Source organism: Oncorhynchus masou, chromosome 8 (assembly GCF_036934945.1).
Source record: "Oncorhynchus masou masou isolate Uvic2021 chromosome 8, UVic_Omas_1.1, whole genome shotgun sequence".
NCBI classification, from domain to species: Eukaryota; Metazoa; Chordata; class Actinopteri; order Salmoniformes; family Salmonidae; genus Oncorhynchus; species Oncorhynchus masou.
Window position 1 is genome coordinate 24098514 of NC_088219.1, and position 18054 is coordinate 24116567.

The following is an 18054-nucleotide window of genomic DNA, read 5'->3' on the forward strand; positions in this document are numbered from 1 at the left end:
ATCTTAAGGCTAATAAATTCATCGTTAGAACCATAGGTCATAAGATGCTTTTGGGAAACTGGGCTGTGATCTGTCTACTACTCTGGATATCACTGGCTGCTAGTAATATCTGTTGAAGTCCAAACCACTCCTCTGCACAGGTCTGCAAGCATATTGGATGATTCTTTAACTGTTAAAAAAAGAAATAACTCAATGATGACTGATATGGTGAAACTAAAGAAGGAATACATGGCCGTGGCCTTAGCTTTTTTGACTGCAGATTTTATTATTATGAAGAAAAAAAACTTGCACAACCAGATATCTAAAATGTAAAAAACACATTCAGTAAAACAGTGAATGTAAAATTCCCACTGAATAATTTACATACACACATAAAACAATATTCAGAAACGTAAACAAATTTATATTAAAATTGTGACTAAATAAAACACTAGTAAAACAAGGAAGTATCTCCTTACAATTTGTTTATAAAAACCTGGTTAACGCTTGACAGAATAAGGTACAGTTAACTCATTCAGATGGGCAAAAACAACAAATAGCAGCTTTGAATGAACTCCCTCCATCACATGGGTTATGAATCTGCAACAGAAACAAAAATAGCATAAGTCAGTTTAAAATCACTGCTTAGCTAAATATTCTACACGACAAAGACATGACTGGACACAATATATTGCACAATGCCTTGTAGAGCCCTGCAGGCCAGAACTATGACTAGAAACACGCATATACGTTGTTAAAAGGTTGTTTTTTTAAAATTCTAATAAATACAACAGTTGGACAATGGTTTACATTTTAAAAACTAAATCAGATGTTGACTGAATTATAGCACATAAAGTTCAGAGATTTTGCTGGGAATTCATGTATTAAATGTGTCAAATTACACTTCTCTTTTCTTAGAATGCACTCCTATATATATATTTTCTAATGCTATTAGGTATGTTTTTTTAAATTTTAAATATGTTGCGTTAAACTAAAGAATATTATATGTGCCTCATTTGTATAAATGCACTGGGTATATTTGCATATATTAATATATTAACAATGGGGTGGAACAGGGCAGCAACCACCAAAACCGTGCTCTGTTTAGGCCCACCTCCACGGCCTAGACTGCATCACTAATTACTGTCGTCACGTTCTGTTGCATAATTAAACAAGTGTCAATAGCAGGATACCCTCTTGAAAATCAACAGGCATAATCTAGAGCCAAGCGTATCTATACATACTTTACATGGTTTGCGAGATCAGACACAATATCACTATAATAATGTGTTCATTTTCAGCAGTTGCTTTTATTTCAGCGCCTCTAGTTTGTAAATATTTCAACTGTACAATAATTTTTTATTTTTTTTAATTAGTGAAAAAAATGTACATCCATCAAAATAAAGTTCTTTCTTCTCTTTCTTGCGATGTAAGTGTCGAGATGTGTTAAATCTCCAACAAAGTTTTATTTTTCTCGATGCAACGGGCAGACCACGCATTCCATTGAGCCCATTTCAGCCATTACCGGGGTGTGTTTCCCAGGTCATTACAAACATTTCCGCGGTCGTTACATTATATCATTTCATTTTAGTCCTGTGACATTTTAGACGCAGGACTAAAATGAAAGCAATCAATTCAGCAAGGTTTACGTGACAAGTGGATTCTGCACCCCACAGAGGAAGCAGACGGCTGAAAAAGACAGATCCTCAGGTGGGCGGGGTATGTGCGTAGCTACTATGACCTACCTGTCCTCCTCCAGGAGGGCTTGGGTGTACTGTGAGAGACGGCGGGGCTCTGTTCCTGGACATCTGAAAAGTGCTGCAGACACAAGACAGAAAAGATCACAAATGCATCCACAATTCTTTATTAATGCAGATTAAATGAACAGTCGGGGCACAGTACTCCAGCATGAATTGTGTCAGTTTGGCTATGTAGTCAGATAATCATGATTCAGCATAAAAAGTCAGGTCCTAAAAATCAACCCTGAGGTTCTGAAATGATCTGGGTTGGAAGAAAACAAAGACAGGGTTCAACCTATGATCTGGGTTGGAAGAAAAAGACAGGGTTCAACCTACATTATATAAATTCAAAAAGACCATTTGATAATAGTGAATAATGGAGTAGTATGTTACGTCATGACACGTTTTAAAGAATAGGCCTACAGTGTAGCTATTTTAATGGTTTAACACCATATACTGACTGCCATCTATACGTAGATGTAACTGACCCAGTTCTAGCGATAGACCAGATGTGCCCAGCCAGTTATATAGACCCTGACATTCCAAGAAGATGTTTGTGTAATTTTATTGAGAAATTAGCTGAAACTGAGAAATTATGACTGACTGGATTCAGCATTAAAAGGATACTTCAGGATTTTGGCAACAAAGCCCTTTATATACTTCCCCAGAGTCAGTTGAACTCTTGGATACCATTTTCATGTCTCTGTGCAGAGACATAAAAATGGTTTCCACGAGTTAATCAGACTCTAGGGAAGTAGATGGAAGGGCTTCATTGTCAAAATCCTGAAGTATCCCTTTAATACGTAGGTCATTAAAGTCTAAACTATATGTCCAATCACCGTATCATTGAACATATTAAGTCTCCCTTCTATCCACCGTCTTCACTTTCCTCATCATTGCCTCTCACCTGTTGAATCTGCTGGATCTCCCTCATAGCCAATCGGATGGAAGGATACAACCGGGGAAAGGGCTTGCTCTTGCGGTCCCGCTCATCTCCCCACGCTCTTCCTCTCTCCCCATCTCTGAGCTTCCCTTCCAGGGCCTCCCCTCCTCCTTCAGCCTCGGCCCGGTGTCTGCGGTCAGATATCCGCCTGAGGACAGGGGGTCTCTTGGCCTCCAGGGCGGGGTTCTGCCCCGGAGGCAGGAAGAGCTGCTGGAACTCCAGGTGTACCTGATCCGGGCTCAACTCGCCCTCCTCTTCCCCAGACACGGTGCTCCTGCGGTCAACCAGGTGATCCAGGCCCTTCAAGTCCTCGTAGTCTGTATTGTGGTCACATGTCTGGAACAGCAGACAGAATAACATTAGTGTATAAAATGTTTGATTATCCATTCTTAATATACAGTATTACACACAGGTCCTGCCAGAGCCTGTGCCAACAGTGAGTATATTCCACAGGAGCCAGACCCTAAAGGGGTCCAATTGCTGACCTGTCCACAGGAGGTGGTGAGCAGCTCGTTGAAGGGCTTGATGCCCACCCGGCTGTGGTGCTGCACCAGGTCAGGCAGGGAGGGGTGGGCTTTATCCTCCCCCAGGATCACATACTTCCCGTTAGACTGCATCTCAATCATATAGTGCCTACAGCGGTTTGCCCCCCTGACATCGGATAGATGGAGAGGACAGAGGGTAAAGGGTACATATCGGTCAGACAGGGTGAGGGAGCAAACAGGAGTTAGGAGTTTAATGTCTTATATCTCACGCTATAGCACCGGGTCGTTTTCAGCACACTGTAGTAAAACAATTTAACGAAAAACAAAAATCCCTCTAATGGGGACAAGTTCAATTAGTACCTCCCCATTCCAAATCTATATCAAAACGTTTACTGCCTACTGAACACAACCCTGTCTTCTGTTCTTGTTTCTACTCGTCTATCAACCCCTTTCAAATACACTTAACTGCACCCTTCCTCAAGGTGACCACTGATCTAATGTGATGAGAACCAGAGCCAGTAGGGGAAGGTAATTTGGATCCAGATTGTCATCCGTAGTCTTACTTGTATGTTAGTGTGTAGCCCTCCCGGCTCTGTCCTACACGAATCAGGAAGCAGCCTACAGGCTTGTCCGTCATCAGATCCTCCGCTTGTCTGGAGAGGAGACATACACAGTGCGTTGAAAACCTCCCTGAAATCTGACAGAATTAAGTCTGAAGTGTGTATTACTATCCTCGTTGGTACTGGACACTAAAACAAGGGCAATTCTCCCTCGTGGGGACACTTTACAGGTCCCCATGAGGAAAAGGCTATTTTAGGCTTAGGAGTTTGGGTTACAATTAGGGTTTGGTTTAAGGTTTGGAAAATAGGATTTTTAATGTCAATCAATTTTAGGTCCCCACAAGGATAAAACATATGCTGTGTGTGTGTGTGTCATCCTGTCTTACTGACCTACGTGTTATCATGCCATGGAACCAGCAGGGGAAGGCACCGTTGCGGACCACCTTGCGGGCCTGCGTCTCCTTGAACCAGCGGATGTTGTCCCTTCTCTTCTTGCTCCTCTCCCTGGCCCGCTCCTCTCCCCCCACCTGGACCATCAGCTCAGCCAGCTCACTGTGCACCTCCAGGTTGTCAAAGGGAGTGGCCTGGGAGAGACCGAGGGAACCGTATAGGGTCAATCTTAGGGTAGTTTAAGGCTCAGTTTAGGGTTCTATTCAATCAGATCTCATTAGCCAACATCCGCATAGTGGTTGTTTTGGCGGTGTCGGAACTGTGTTACAGCTGACCTATCAATCCATAAGCAGCTCCTAGAATTATACCTAAAGCGGACATTGCCATTGGCTACATGGAATCGTAATAAGAGAAATCCCATGCAGCCTTCTTTACAAGTTGGAACACTGGAATGTGAGATGTAATCTACACCTCGATTAGGCTGATATAAATCCTCATTATTTAGTTTAATTATTTTTTATTTGAGTGTCCTTATTTCTATATAGCCTACACTTTCCCGTTCTGAACTTCTAACGTGAGTGGGACGCTTTAGGCTTTATGACAATGATGAAGAGCAGCAGCTCACCTATTGGACAACTCCAACGCTTGATTTGATTGAATCTAGGCCTTAGTCATCAGAGAGTAGGAGGGGATGTCAGAGGAAAGAGTGGGAGGGCGATTGTCGAAGGGCACAAGATCAGTCAATAGCAGGTTTCAACTAACATGCTGTCTATGGGCTAGCTAGCACCAGAGATCGGGAGACGAAACATGAGATTACTTTGTGAAAATTACTTTTCACTGTTTCAAATAAATTAAAGGTTACCAGGGTCCTGAGTGTAGAAATGTACCATCGAGGACCACTTTGGAAACAAGCATTTTAAATAATACTTTCAAGTGATACCCTCTGGGTCCACATTGTTTTTGTATGTTTGTTATCCAAAATAAATTCATTTCAATATAGCCCACCTCAAACTGTTTGTTGCGGGGCCGGGGGACAGGGGTCAGGTGGGCAGCTGTGGGCATGATGGAGCGAGGCCGGGGCTGAGGCTTCTTCCTCCTGGGTAGGGGCACGGGTGGAGAGACGGGCCCTGAGACACACACACACACACACAATACTGTTCATACAGCACTAATAGGGCTGCATATGTTGAGTGACAAGGATCCTTACAGTGCTGAAATATTCAAGACATCATACAGAAATGTCTTTGACAACAAGCATGTAGAGAGAGAAAGAGTTGAGGGGTAAAGAGGTCAAGAGCAAAAATAGAACAGTGGTAGGGAGAAAGAGAACAAGTAGGGGATTGGAGGGAAGGTGAGCAAGAGTGAGATGAGAGGGCAAAATAGAAAAGGAAAGCAATATTCCTTCTACTTACTCTTGTTCTCCTCCCTCTCTCTCTGAGCCTGCCTCTGTCTGCTCACCTCCAACAGTAGGGACAGGTACTTCCTCCTGTAGCGCAGAGAGAGGTAGTCTGCAGAACACAGCAACAGAGACAATGTGAACAGAGAGCCAGAGGGGGAGATACAGTGAAGATAGATTACTACAATACTACTGAATGACATGGTAAAGAACCACATTCAGACACAAAATGATGCGGTCATTACAGGCCTTGAAATCAAGATAACAGACAATATAACAGGGAAACTATCATCCATCTTACAGGGTTGTGGGGAGTTGCAACACAAAGACTGCAGGTCGCACTTAAAACACCAAGTAAGGTGCTGATGGCAATGTCTGAAATACATCATGATGGGACATGATTCAACAATGTCAACATCATCTACCTAATCTACCTACCTGCAAGGTTTTCTAGCCTCAGGCCGGAGTTTAAAAACAGTAACATCTCACAGAGGCCAATGAAGCTGTTTGGACAGACATTTGAGAGACTATGTTCCAGATACTATTGATGAGTGACCCTCACTTTTCTGGATGACAAGTGCTGCTTTGCCCAGTCTCTCCAACAGCCTGGACAACTCCTCCTGGTGCCAGTACTTAAAGAACAGACGAGACGACCTGCCATAGTGAGAGAGAATGTTTGAACAGTGTTCATAGATATTAAGTACTATTTGCAGGGGGAATTGTTGCATAGAGCACTGTTATAGTCGAGAAAGATTGAGATTACCACTTAACTCCAGTAATCATTAATCCACATTCATAACTTTGGGACATTTCTAAAGAACAACACAGCAGTAGAAAGCAGGAGCTGGGGACCAAGAGGGTGAAAGAGTGTAACTGAGTTAAGACCTCTACTCAATATAAACCCTGAGCTGACCTCCCAGTACAAGCCACTGCCTGATCACCCCACTATCATCCAGAAGGTGAGGTCAGTACAGGTGCATCAAAGCAGGAACCGAGAGACAGAAGCTGTTTTTCAATCTCAAGGCCATCAGACTGTTAAACAGCCATCACTAACATTGAGTGGCTGCTGCCAACATACTGACTCAACTCCTGCTCACTTTAATAATGGAAATTGATGTAAAAAATGTATCATCAGCCACTTTAAACAATGCCACTTAATATAATGTTTTCATACCCTACATTACTCATCTCATATGTATATACTATACTCTATACCATCTACTGCATCTTGCCTATGCCGTTCTGTACCATCACTCATTCATATATCTTCATGTACATATTCTTTATCCCTTAACACTTGTGTGTATAAGGTAGTAGTTGTGGAATTGTTCGGTTCGATTACTCGTTGGTTATTACTGCATTGTCGGAACTAAAAGCACAAGCATTTCACTACACTTGCATTAACATCTGCTAACCATGTGTATGTGACAAATAAAATTTGATTTGAAGCCAATGACAATGCTAACCTGTTAACTGAAGAATGAGCTGCTTTTGACAGAATGATTTTCACTTGACTGATTGAGTTTTATAAGACTTGAAATTGAATGTTGGAATCTAGGAGGCAGCTACCTAAATGTCTTGAAACTGAAATCTTATCAACACTATTACCTCTAGCGTAAACACATGAAACATCTGATGAGTATAGCCTGAATGACATGCTTTGATGAACGGACATATTATAAAAATATATATTTTTACAGGAAGATTCAGAAGTAAGTTAGTCTTCTAGGACCGATTTCCAATTAATTTAACACAACAAAAGCAACTACTGTAGACTTACCCACACTTCCAGCCATGTATCGCAGTCGTGTTGAGGATGGACAAGCAGCTGAAAAAGACCCACAAACCACACAGGTTACATTTGATAAGATGTAACAAAACACAGCTACAAAGATCTGTTTAATATCTCAAATGGACGTTGATGTATGTCATCTTTTTTATTGCTGGAATGAGAGCAAGTGTCTTTATACATACCTTTCCTTGGTTAGTGGTAAATCTGGCTTGATCAGCAGAATGTTATATCTGAAGACAGAGAGTTTAGCATGGTGCAGCGAAAATAAAATGGCAGTCTACAGAAATATCACGCATACAAGTTTGTGTTGGTCAAGATTATTATACAAATAATACAAATTATACAAATAATGCAAAGTTTGATAAAAATATATAAATTCACATACGCGCACACACACACACACACACACACACACACACACACACACACACACACACACACACACACCTCTGAGCAAATTCTTTGAATGAGGGTCGCCAGGAGAAGCCATCTCTTCGTATCCTGATGGTTTCCAGCAGGCCGTTGTATCTTAGCTGGAAAATATTTAATTATTCTTAGTTAACATTTGAATATGTTCCACAGAGACCAAACAGAATCAGGTGTTACTGATGGCCATATTAGTGACCTACTGGACTTATTTGAAACTAAACGCAATCTCAAGGCTGAACAGCAGGTGGCGATGTAACATAATGCACCATTATGATGATTGTTAAAAACGCACAAACCACAGATGGCCAAGCAGCTCCAGAATGATAACTATTTTGGCTAGTCTTGAACTAGTCTTTAACTAGTCTAACTTATGGAGGGCAATAGATCTACAGTACAGAGATTTCAATGATTAACATTGTAAAAATCGGTATATTATGCCCCTATAACCACATACATGGGTTGTGCCACAAACAGTGCCTTTTGCATGCCTGATATTTTAAGTAGAAATTGAGCACCAATATTGAATTGTAAAAGCCTGTTATATTAAATGAAGTGTCCTTTAATATAGACCACATGGAGAATTCAACAAATGAATAAAACATCCTTTAAAATTATTTTTGAAATTTTATTTAAAGAAGCCCTGTATCACTTCCAGGGAGATTTTAACCCACTTAACCCAAACATGTAACATGTAAGTTTCATCATCATAAAGCCTTGGTTATTTTGTTGCTTTGACAAAGTAATTTATGACGATTATTACTTATTTCATGTGATTATTGATTGATTTACATCTGAACTCTCATTTTAATATGGTAAAACTATTTTTTAAATAATTGCTTAATAGTTCAATAAATCATACAGTAAAAGCAGGTGATCTGGTTCTACTCTTCCTGGCCATTTCCTGGTGTTTTGTGGAGGTAAACGGAGTGGACCGAGCAAAACAGGTCAACCCTGTTACCCAGAGACAGACCGGCTAGAAATGCTTTAAACTTGCATTCAAATGAAAGTTTGCACACACCAAGCTTCCATTCCCCCTGTCACAAGGGGATTTATTAGTCATTTAAAAATAGTCAACCCTGTTACATTTGGCACTTCTTTTTTTTTTACCTCTTGAGATGGGAAAATTAGTTTTTTTTATGAAGTTGAACATGTGCTCTTTATGACAGAATGGAAACATTTTGTGAAATAAAAATTATATTTTCCAAGTTACACATCTCAAAAGTCACCGTATTGGTGGAATGACCCACATATGTAATGAAAAAGACCTTAAATCAGCTTTAACAGACTATTCACAGTAATTAATTAACAATAGTTCCAGTTTGACTATTGTCCACCCACCCGCCAATACTGCATTGTACTGTTTGATCAGTTCAGCCCTAGACAAACAAATTAAAAAGCACTACAGATGAGGAGGAGAGGCGAGAGAAGAAAGACCCCTGGTGTCAGACTAGACAGCAGTGTTCACTGACAGGGCAGAGTATTGACCGACTTCATTGTGCCATCAGGGCTATACTAACCCTCCCCTGGGGCCAAATCCACTTCCTATGAACATCATCAGACAGTCACACACTGACCCACTAACCTAGTACCTAGTCCCAGGGCTGGCAGCAGAATGAATCCGTTGGACGGGCCTTTGATTTAAATAGGCGTGCACATTTTTTTCACAGAACATTCTCGTTTCTCAAAATCATTGTCACGTGGTTAATCATACAAATCTGAAGTAAAATTATTTAAAAATATATAAATTCAACTAAGGCGAGTGCACCAGTCTCTGCCATATGGACACATTGATCCATTTGCAAAGGATGTTAACCTCTCTAGGATATTCAGGAAGGTAGCATCCCACTTTAACAACAGCCAGTGAAAGTGCAGGGCACCAAATTCAAAACAGAAATCCCATAATTAAAATTCCTCAAACACACAAGTATTTCATAGCATTTCAAAGATAAACTTGTTGTAAATCCAGCCACAGTGTCCGATTTCGAAAGCACACCAAAGGATTATGTTGTCAGTACCTAGTCACAGAAAAGCACAGCCATTTTTCCAGCCAAAGAGAGGAGTCACAAAAAGCAGAAATAGAGATCAAATTAATCACTATCGTTTGATGATCTTCATCAGATGACACTCATAGGAGTTCATGTTACACAATACATGTATGTTGTTCGATAAAGTTAATATTTATATCCTAAAATCTCAGTTTACATTGGCGTGTTCCGTTCAGTAGTTCCAAAACATCGGGTGATTTTGAGCCACATCAATTTACAGTAATACTCATAATAAACATTGCTAAAAGAATCAAGTGTTAGGGCCTCCCGGGTGGCGCAGTGGTTAAGGGCTGTGCCACCAGAGACTCTGGGTTCGCCTATGTCGCAACTGGGAGGTCCGTGGGGCAACGCACAATTGGCCCAGCGTTGTCCGGGTTAGGGAGGGTTTGGCCGGTAGGGATATCCTTGTCTCATTGTGCACCAGCGACTCCTGTGGTGGGCCGGGTGCAGTGCATGCCAACCAAGGTTGCCAGGTGCACAGTGTTTCCTCCAACACATTGGTGCGGCTGGCTTCCGGGTTGGATGTGCGCGGTGTTAAGAAGCAGTGCGGCTTGGTTGGGTTGTGTATCGGAGGACGCATGACTTTCGACCTTCGTCTCTCCCGAGCCCATACGGGAGTTGTAGCGATGAGACAAGATAGTAGCTACTAACAATTGGATACCACGAAATTGCGGAGAAAAAGGGGGTAAAAATTTTTTTTAAAGATAAGTGTTATGCATGGAATTTTAGATCCACTTCTCCTTAATACAACCGCTGTCAGATTTCAAAAAACCTTTACCGAAAAAGCACACCATGCAATAATCTGAGTACAGCTCTCAGACAACAAAACAAGGAATACAGATATCCATCGTGTTGTGGAGTCAACAAAGTCAGAAATAGCATTATAAATATTCACTTACCTTGGAATGCATTCTGATGAAGATTATCAAAGGAATCCTAGTTCCACAATAAATGTTTGTTTTGTTCGATAAAGTCCATCATTTATGTCAAAATACCTCCTTTTTGTTCACGAGTTTAGCCCAGTAATCCAAATTCATGAGGCATGAGCAGTTCTGTTACAGTCCGTAGAAACATGTCAAACGAAGTATAGAAACAATCTTTAGGATGTTTTTATCATAAATCTTCAATAATGTTTCAACCGGAGAATTCCTTTGTCTGTAGAAATGCAATGGAACGCAAGCTCACTCTGGCAGACCCAGACCCATGACGCTCTCATTCCCCCCTCCACACAGTAGAAATATCAAACAAGGTTCTAAAGACAGTTGACATCTAGTGGAAGCCTTAGGAAAGTGCAATCTGACCCCATAGACACTATATTCGAGATGCAATGACTTGAAAAACTACAAACATAGCCGTCTTTGTATCTAAGACAATTGTGTAGTCAAGAGCAATTTTCTAGGTTAGCTAGCCAGCTATTGTCATTCTTTTAACGTAACGTAACGTAATCAACACTGCTAGCTAGCCGGCTAGCCCCCGAATAGCAGCACTGTAGAAACTATTACACTCGACGGAACGACTTGATTAGTGTAGTGTCATCAACGCAGCCACTGCCTGCTAGCCTACAAAGTCAACAACGCAGCCACTGCCAGCTAGCCTACTCCAGCAGTACTGTATCATTTCAATCATTTTAGTCAATAAGATTCTTGCTACGTAAGCTTAACTTTCGGAACATTCGAGACGTGTAGTCCACTTGTCATTCCAATCTCCTTTGCATTAGCGTAGCCTCTTCTGTAGCCTGTCAACTATGTGTCTATCTATCCCTGTTCTCTCCTCTCTGCACAGACCATACAAACGCTCCACACCGCGTGGCCGCGGCCACCCTAATCTGGTGGTCCCTGCGCGCACGACCCACGTGGAGTTCCAGGTCTCCGGTAGCCTCTGGAACTGCCGATCTGCGGCCAACAAGGCAGAGTTCATCTCAGCCTATGCCTCCCTCCAGTCCCTCGACTTCTTGGCACTGACGGAAACATGGATCACCACAGATAACACTGCTACTCCTACTGCTCTCTCTTCGTCCGCCCACGTGTTCTCGCACACCCCGAGAGCTTCTGGTCAGCGGGGTGGTGGCACCGGGATCCTCATCTCTCCCAAGTGGTCATTCTCTCTTTCTCCCCTTACCCATCTGTCTATCGCCTCCTTTGAATTCCATGCTGTCACAGTTACCAGCCCTTTCAAGCTTTACATCCTTATCATTTATCGCCCTCCAGGTTCCCTCGGAGAGTTCATCAATGAGCTTGATGCCTTGATAAGCTCCTTTCCTGAGGACGGCTCACCTCTCACAGTCCTGGGCGACTTTAACCTCCCCACGTCTACCTTTGACTCATTCCTCTCTGCCTCCTTCTTTCCACTCCTCTCCTCTTTTGACCTCACCCTCTCACCTTCCCCCCTACTCACAAGGCAGGCAATACGCTCGACCTCATCTTTACTAGATGCTGTTCTTCCACTAACCTCATTGCAACTCCCCTCCAAGTCTCCGACCACTACCTTGTATCCTTTTCCCTCTCGCTCTCATCCAACACTTCCCACACCGCCCCTACTCGGATGGTATCGCGCCGTCCCAACCTTCGCTCTCTCTCCCCCGCTACTCTCTCCTCTTCCATCCTATCATCTCTTCCCTCTGCTCAAACCTTCTCCAACCTATCTCCTGATTCTGCCTCCTCAACCCTCCTCTCTTCCCTTTCTGCATCCTTTGACTCTCTATGTCCCCTATCCTCCAGGCCGGCTCGGTCCTCCCCTCCCGCTCCGTGGCTCGACGACTCATTGCGAGCTCACAGAACAGTGCTCCGGGCAGCCGAGCGGAAATGGAGGAAAACTTGCCTCCCTGCGGACCTGGCATCCTTTCACTCCCTCCTCTCTACATTTTCCTCCTCTGTCTCTGCTGCTAAAGCCACTTTCTACCACTCTAAATTCCAAGCATCTGCCTCTAACCCTAGGAAGCTCTTTGCCACCTTCTCCTCCCTCCTGAATCCTCCTCCCCCTCCCCCCCCCTCCTCCCTCTCTGCAGATGACTTCGTCAACCATTTTGAAAAGAAGGTCGACGACATCCGATCCTCGTTTGCTAAGTCAAACGACACCGCTGGTTCTGCTCACACTGCCCTACCCTGTGCTCTGACCTCTTTCTCCCCTCTCTCTCCAGATGAAATCTCGCTTCTTGTGACGGCCGGCCGCCCAACAACCTGCCCGCTTGACCCTATCCCCTCCTCTCTTCTCCAGACCATTTCCGGAGACCTTCTCCCTTACCTCACCTCGCTCATCAACTCATCCCTGACCGCTGGCTACGTCCCTTCCGTCTTCAAGAGAGCGAGAGTTGCACCCCTTCTGAAAAAACCTACACTCGATCCCTCCGATGTCAACAACTACAGACCAGTATCCCTTCTTTCTTTTCTCTCCAAAACTCTTGAACGTGCCGTCCTTGGCCAGCTCTCCCGCTATCTCTCTCAGAATGACCTTCTTGATACAAATCAGTCAGGTTTCAAGACTAGTCATTCAACTGAGACTGCTCTTCTCTGTATCACGGAGGCGCTCCGCACTGCTAAAGCTAACTCTCTCTCCTCTGCTCTCATCCTTCTAGACCTATCGGCTGCCTTCGATACTGTGAACCATCAGATCCTCCTCTCCACCCTCTCCGAGTTGGGCATCTCCGGCGCGGCCCACGCTTGGATTGCGTCCTACCTGACAGGTCGCTCCTACCAGGTGGCGTGGCGAGAATCTGTCTCCTCGCCACGCGCTCTCACCACCGGTGTCCCCCAGGGCTCTGTTCTAGGCCCTCTCCTATTCTCGCTATACACCAAGTCACTTGGCTCTGTCATAACCTCACATGGTCTCTCCTATCATTGCTATGCAGACGACACACAATTAATCTTCTCCTTTCCCCCTTCTGATGACCAGGTGGCGAATCGCATCTCTGCATGTCTGGCAGACATCAGTGTGGATGACGGATCACCACCTCAAGCTGAACCTCGGCAAGACGGAGCTGCTCTTCCTCCCGGGGAAGGACTGCCCGTTCCATGATCTCGCCATCACAGTTGACAACTCCATTGTGTCCTCCTCCCAGAGCGCTAAGAACCTTGGCATGATCCTGGACAACACCCTGTCGTTCTCAACTAACATCAAGGCGGTGGCCCGTTCCTGTAGGTTCATGCTCTACAACATCCGCAGAGTACGACCCTGCCTCACACAGGAAGCGGCGCAGGTCCTAATCCAGGCACTTGTCATCTCCCGTCTGGATTACTGCAACTCGCTGTTGGCTGGGCTCCCTGCCTGTGCCATTAAACCCCTACAACTCATCCAGAATGCCGCAGCCCGTCTGGTGTTCAACCTTCCCAAGTTCTCTCACGTCACCCCGCTCCTCCGCTCTCTCCACTGGCTTCCAGTTGAAGCTCGCATCCGCTACAAGACCATGGTGCTTGCCTACGGAGCTGTGAGGGGAACGGCACCACAGTACCTCCAGGATCTGATCAGGCCCTACACCCAAACAAGGGCACTGCGTTCATCCACCTCTGGCCTGCTCGCCTCCCTACCACTGAGGAAGTACAGTTCCCGCTCAGCCCAGTCAAAACTGTTCGCTGCGCTGGCCCCCCAATGGTGGAACAAACTCCCTCATGACGCCAGGACAGCGGAGTCAATCACCACCTCCCGGAGACACCTGAAACCCCACCTCTTCAAGGAATACCTAGGATAGGATAAAGTAATCCTTCTCACCCCCCCCTTAAATGATTTAGATGCACTATTGTAAAGTGGCTGTTCCACTGGATGTCAGAAGGTGAATTCACCAATTTGTAAGTCGCTCTGGATAAGAGCGTCTGCTAAATGACTTAAATGTAATGTAAATGTAAATATGAGTGTTGTTATACTCACAGACATCATTCAAACAGTTTCAGAAACTACAGAGTGTTTTCTATCCAAATCTACTAATAATATGCATATATTCACAACTGGGCCTGAGTAGCAGGCAGTTTACTCTGGGCATCTTCATCCAAGCTACTCAGTACTGCCCCCCAGTCGCAGAGAAGTTAAGTTGTGAGGTTACTGTGTGAGGTGAATAAAACATTTTTGAGAAGCTCAGCTTATTAGTGGTGGACGCGGTGAGTTAAGACAATCAGAAATCATACATTGCCAAATGGGCACTGTGTTTCTCACAAGCGTAGCAGGTTGTGAACTTTGCGAACAATTTTTCCACTCCGGGGAAGAGAACTGTAAATGACTAATTAATACATGCATTAACAAATGACTAACCAAATGACTGGGGATTAACAGTATATTTACTGGGCCTACTGGTGACATGTGTAATGGAGAATTGATTCATTTAAAAAAAATAAAAGGACAATCAAAAGGGCAAACAACGCCCATAAGGAAACCATGAAGGCACATGAATTGTCAGGAGACCACTGAGCACATTCTGGAGGAAGTACTTTGAATGTTTTTATTTAGACAGTAGGAATTATAGAATTTTGGCAAAACATCAACTTACTTTAGGAGAAGCCATTATCCTAACAGTGCACTGTGCACTTGCCAACTTTCCTTTCACAAGAGTCTGAAACCAGAGCTCTGTATATAACGACAAGATGCTCATGTCTCCACCCTAACAATGGGAGACGTTGTCCCAAAGGCGGGAACGCAGGCGACAAGCTTTAGGTCTGCATATTATGCCCATAAAAACACACAGGGCATATTCTGGACAGATTTTGGCGCGAGCGAGCCCACCCGCTCTGCTGAAAGTCTCACCAGAGAAAGCATCTTAGTGAGTGAAACAGCACCCCTCTGTCTTACTATATGTAGAAATAGTATGACATGCCATACTCTTTTGGTCCAGACAGAATCAGACGCATGGTCTACACATACTGAGACAGATGGGCTCGGATGCTTTATTTGAGATTGGTGAGTCTTTGTCGGCGCGTCTCAGTCAAATAAAGATCCATATTTCAATATGTTTTTTTGGACAGGCAAGGAGGTACGGTAGGGCGGGCCCCCTATGGCCCTGACCTAGACCCTGTTACTGCTACTGCTTAGTCAACCCCTGATTGCCATACTGGGGACTGAATCATGTTCATTAGGACACACCGGAGCAAAACATTTTGCTACGGAAAAGGAAAACAAGCGTTTATTATTATCGTTTATTATAAGTTCAGATAGGTTCAGTCCGATTTCTTCCATTTCGTGCCTATTGAACACTACCCTGACTCTGAAGTTCACTCAATCTACACTCTTAGGATCAATTCTGTGTTATAGATATAACTTTTAGCACTGACAATTATGCACCGTTCACATAGCTTTTGTAATGCACCTTTGCTTAGCTTTTGAAAGCAAAGATGATTCTGAAAAAGGGTTAAACGTCAAGGGCACAAAAGTACTGGTGTTGTATCAGTAGGCTTGTGCACCCTTCCCAGGAAGTAATCTACAGTAGGTAGGGGAAATACTAAAGCATTGGATGATACCTGGATAATCTTCAGTGTAAGGTAGATATCAACAGTGCAATATCTGAAAGGATATGATATATTGGTTCTCACCTGGTCCATGACCCTTTTGTTGTCCACCTGGTCAGGAAGCTTGTTGCCGTTAGGTTTAATGCAGCGAACAAAGTGAGGATTGGCCACAAACATCTTCTCCATCAGCACAGCTAGAGAGTGCTGCAAGGAAGACACACATACACATTGTGGAGATTACTAACTTATCTGTGCATCTTTCATTTACAGCAGTCCAGTCTATAGGTAGGCATATTTAGGATTTTCAGTTTGGTTCATACTTAGTGCTCAGACATTATGAAACCAAATGCTCAGAAATAAGAGGTTTATAAAGCCAGATGTGCTATATAGTCAACTTCCATCTTACCTTAAACTGGGCCCCCACCGACTGTTTCCTAGTTGAGTTAAAGTTGTCATCTGCCTTTTGCATGACCTAAAAAGGAAAAAATATTAACATCCTTTAAACCCCCCCAAAAATCCACTTTATGCCTCTGACTTGTACTGTAAGAAATGTCCAAATATGGCCTTGCTGTTAGTTAACAATAATTATTCTACAGAAACTGTCATTCTACAGAAACAGTCATAAAAAAATAAAAAACAGCACTGGACTTGTGATCTACAATGCCAACCTTTGCTTTGCGTGGCATCAAGGTCCCTGTCCTGGAGATTGTGGCTGAAGATGCATAAAATATAAAATCATATGAATATTAGATATGAGATGCCAGACAGACTGATCAATGTTCTAAACTACAACAATGCTCAAACTAACCAGAGGCTGTACATGTTATGGTGGTGTGTTCAGATAAGAGTAAGCATTTATTATTTATAAATGCGTACTACATCATTTTCTAAGAGGTGTATTTGTCCACAAGCTCTCATTGGGAACCAGCAAACGTCATTGTGTATCAGCTCTGTATCAGCTCATTTCTGGCTAAACGAAGAGCTGTAGAACACAGACACATTCAGATGGCCTCACGTACCGGCAAAAAGGACACTGAGTAGAGGGGTGACACTGTTGATGAAGAGGTCTCTGATGCTGGCTGGGATGGTATCTCTGTTCATCTCTAGGAAGCCTCCTCCATTATACTGGACCTGGACACAGGAAGTACAGAACACTTACACTTAATTTGAAGTCCATATCTACAATGCTTCATAAACACACTCAATGAGTTATTATGCAGTCATAATGTAGTATAAGTGTAGTTCTAAACAATAGCTTATAAATGGCCTATATCAATACTCATAGTGCATTGTAAAGTACCATTATAAAGGAGGTATGTAACCTCACCTTCTCAGCATAGTGAACCACAGTGAAGAGGGGGCTGTGACTCCGGACCACCTCATAGTGCATTATAAAGTACCATTATAAAGGAGGTATGTAACCTCACCTTCCCAGCATAGTGAACCACAGTGAAGAGGGGGCTGTGACTCCGGACCACCTCATAGTGCATTATAAAGTACCATTATAAAGGAGGTATGTAACCTCACCTTCCCAGCATAGTGAACCACAGTGAAGAGGGGGCTGTGACTCCGGACCACCTCATAGTGCATTATAAAGTACTATCATAAAGGAGGTATGTAACCTCACCTTCCCAGCATAGTGAACCACAGTGAAGAGGGGGCTGTGACTCCGGACCACCTCATAGTGCATTATAAAGTACCATTATAAAGGAGGTATGTAACCTCACCTTCCCAGCATAGTGAACCACAGTGAAGAGGGGGCTGTGACTCCGGACCACCTCATAGTGCATTATAAAGTACCATTATAAAGGAGGTATGTAACCTCACCTTCTCAGCATAGTGAACCACAGTGAAGAGGGGGCTGTGACTCCGGA

The 18054-nt window shown here is 43.6% G+C and overlaps 1 protein-coding gene across 1 annotated transcript; it reads right to left on the reverse strand.

Moving 5' to 3' along the window:
• Positions 1–253: 253 nt before the first annotated feature.
• Positions 254–17570, reverse strand: LOC135543792 (unconventional myosin-X-like). The gene is made up of 17 exons (XM_064971131.1): positions 17508–17570; positions 17200–17311; positions 16849–16892; positions 16587–16652; positions 16265–16384; positions 7732–7817; positions 7467–7514; positions 7273–7320; positions 6055–6146; positions 5509–5604; positions 5102–5223; positions 4097–4290; positions 3710–3799; positions 3147–3312; positions 2626–2997; positions 1725–1797; positions 254–579 (listed from the first exon to the last, which is right to left on the reverse strand). Exons 1-17 carry the CDS (start codon positions 17568–17570, stop codon positions 572–574), a joined length of 1800 nt encoding a protein of 599 aa, XP_064827203.1. The 3' UTR covers positions 254–571.
• Positions 17571–18054: the final 484 nt, after the last annotated feature.

Bases quoted from the DNA above. Each gene is read 5' to 3' on its own strand.
- LOC135543792 (XM_064971131.1), bottom strand. From the start codon at position 17,570: ATGCACTATGAGGTGGTCCGGAGTCACAGCCCCCTCTTCACTGTGGTT. The intron at 16,385-16,586 runs GTAAGATGGAAG...TCTTCCTTGCAG, and splicing joins CGGTGGGGGCCCAGTTTAAG to CACTCTCTAGCTGTGCTGAT. The intron at 2,998-3,146 runs GTCAGCAATTGG...CTGCTGTTCCAG, and splicing joins TCACCACCTCCTGTGGACAG to ACATGTGACCACAATACAGA.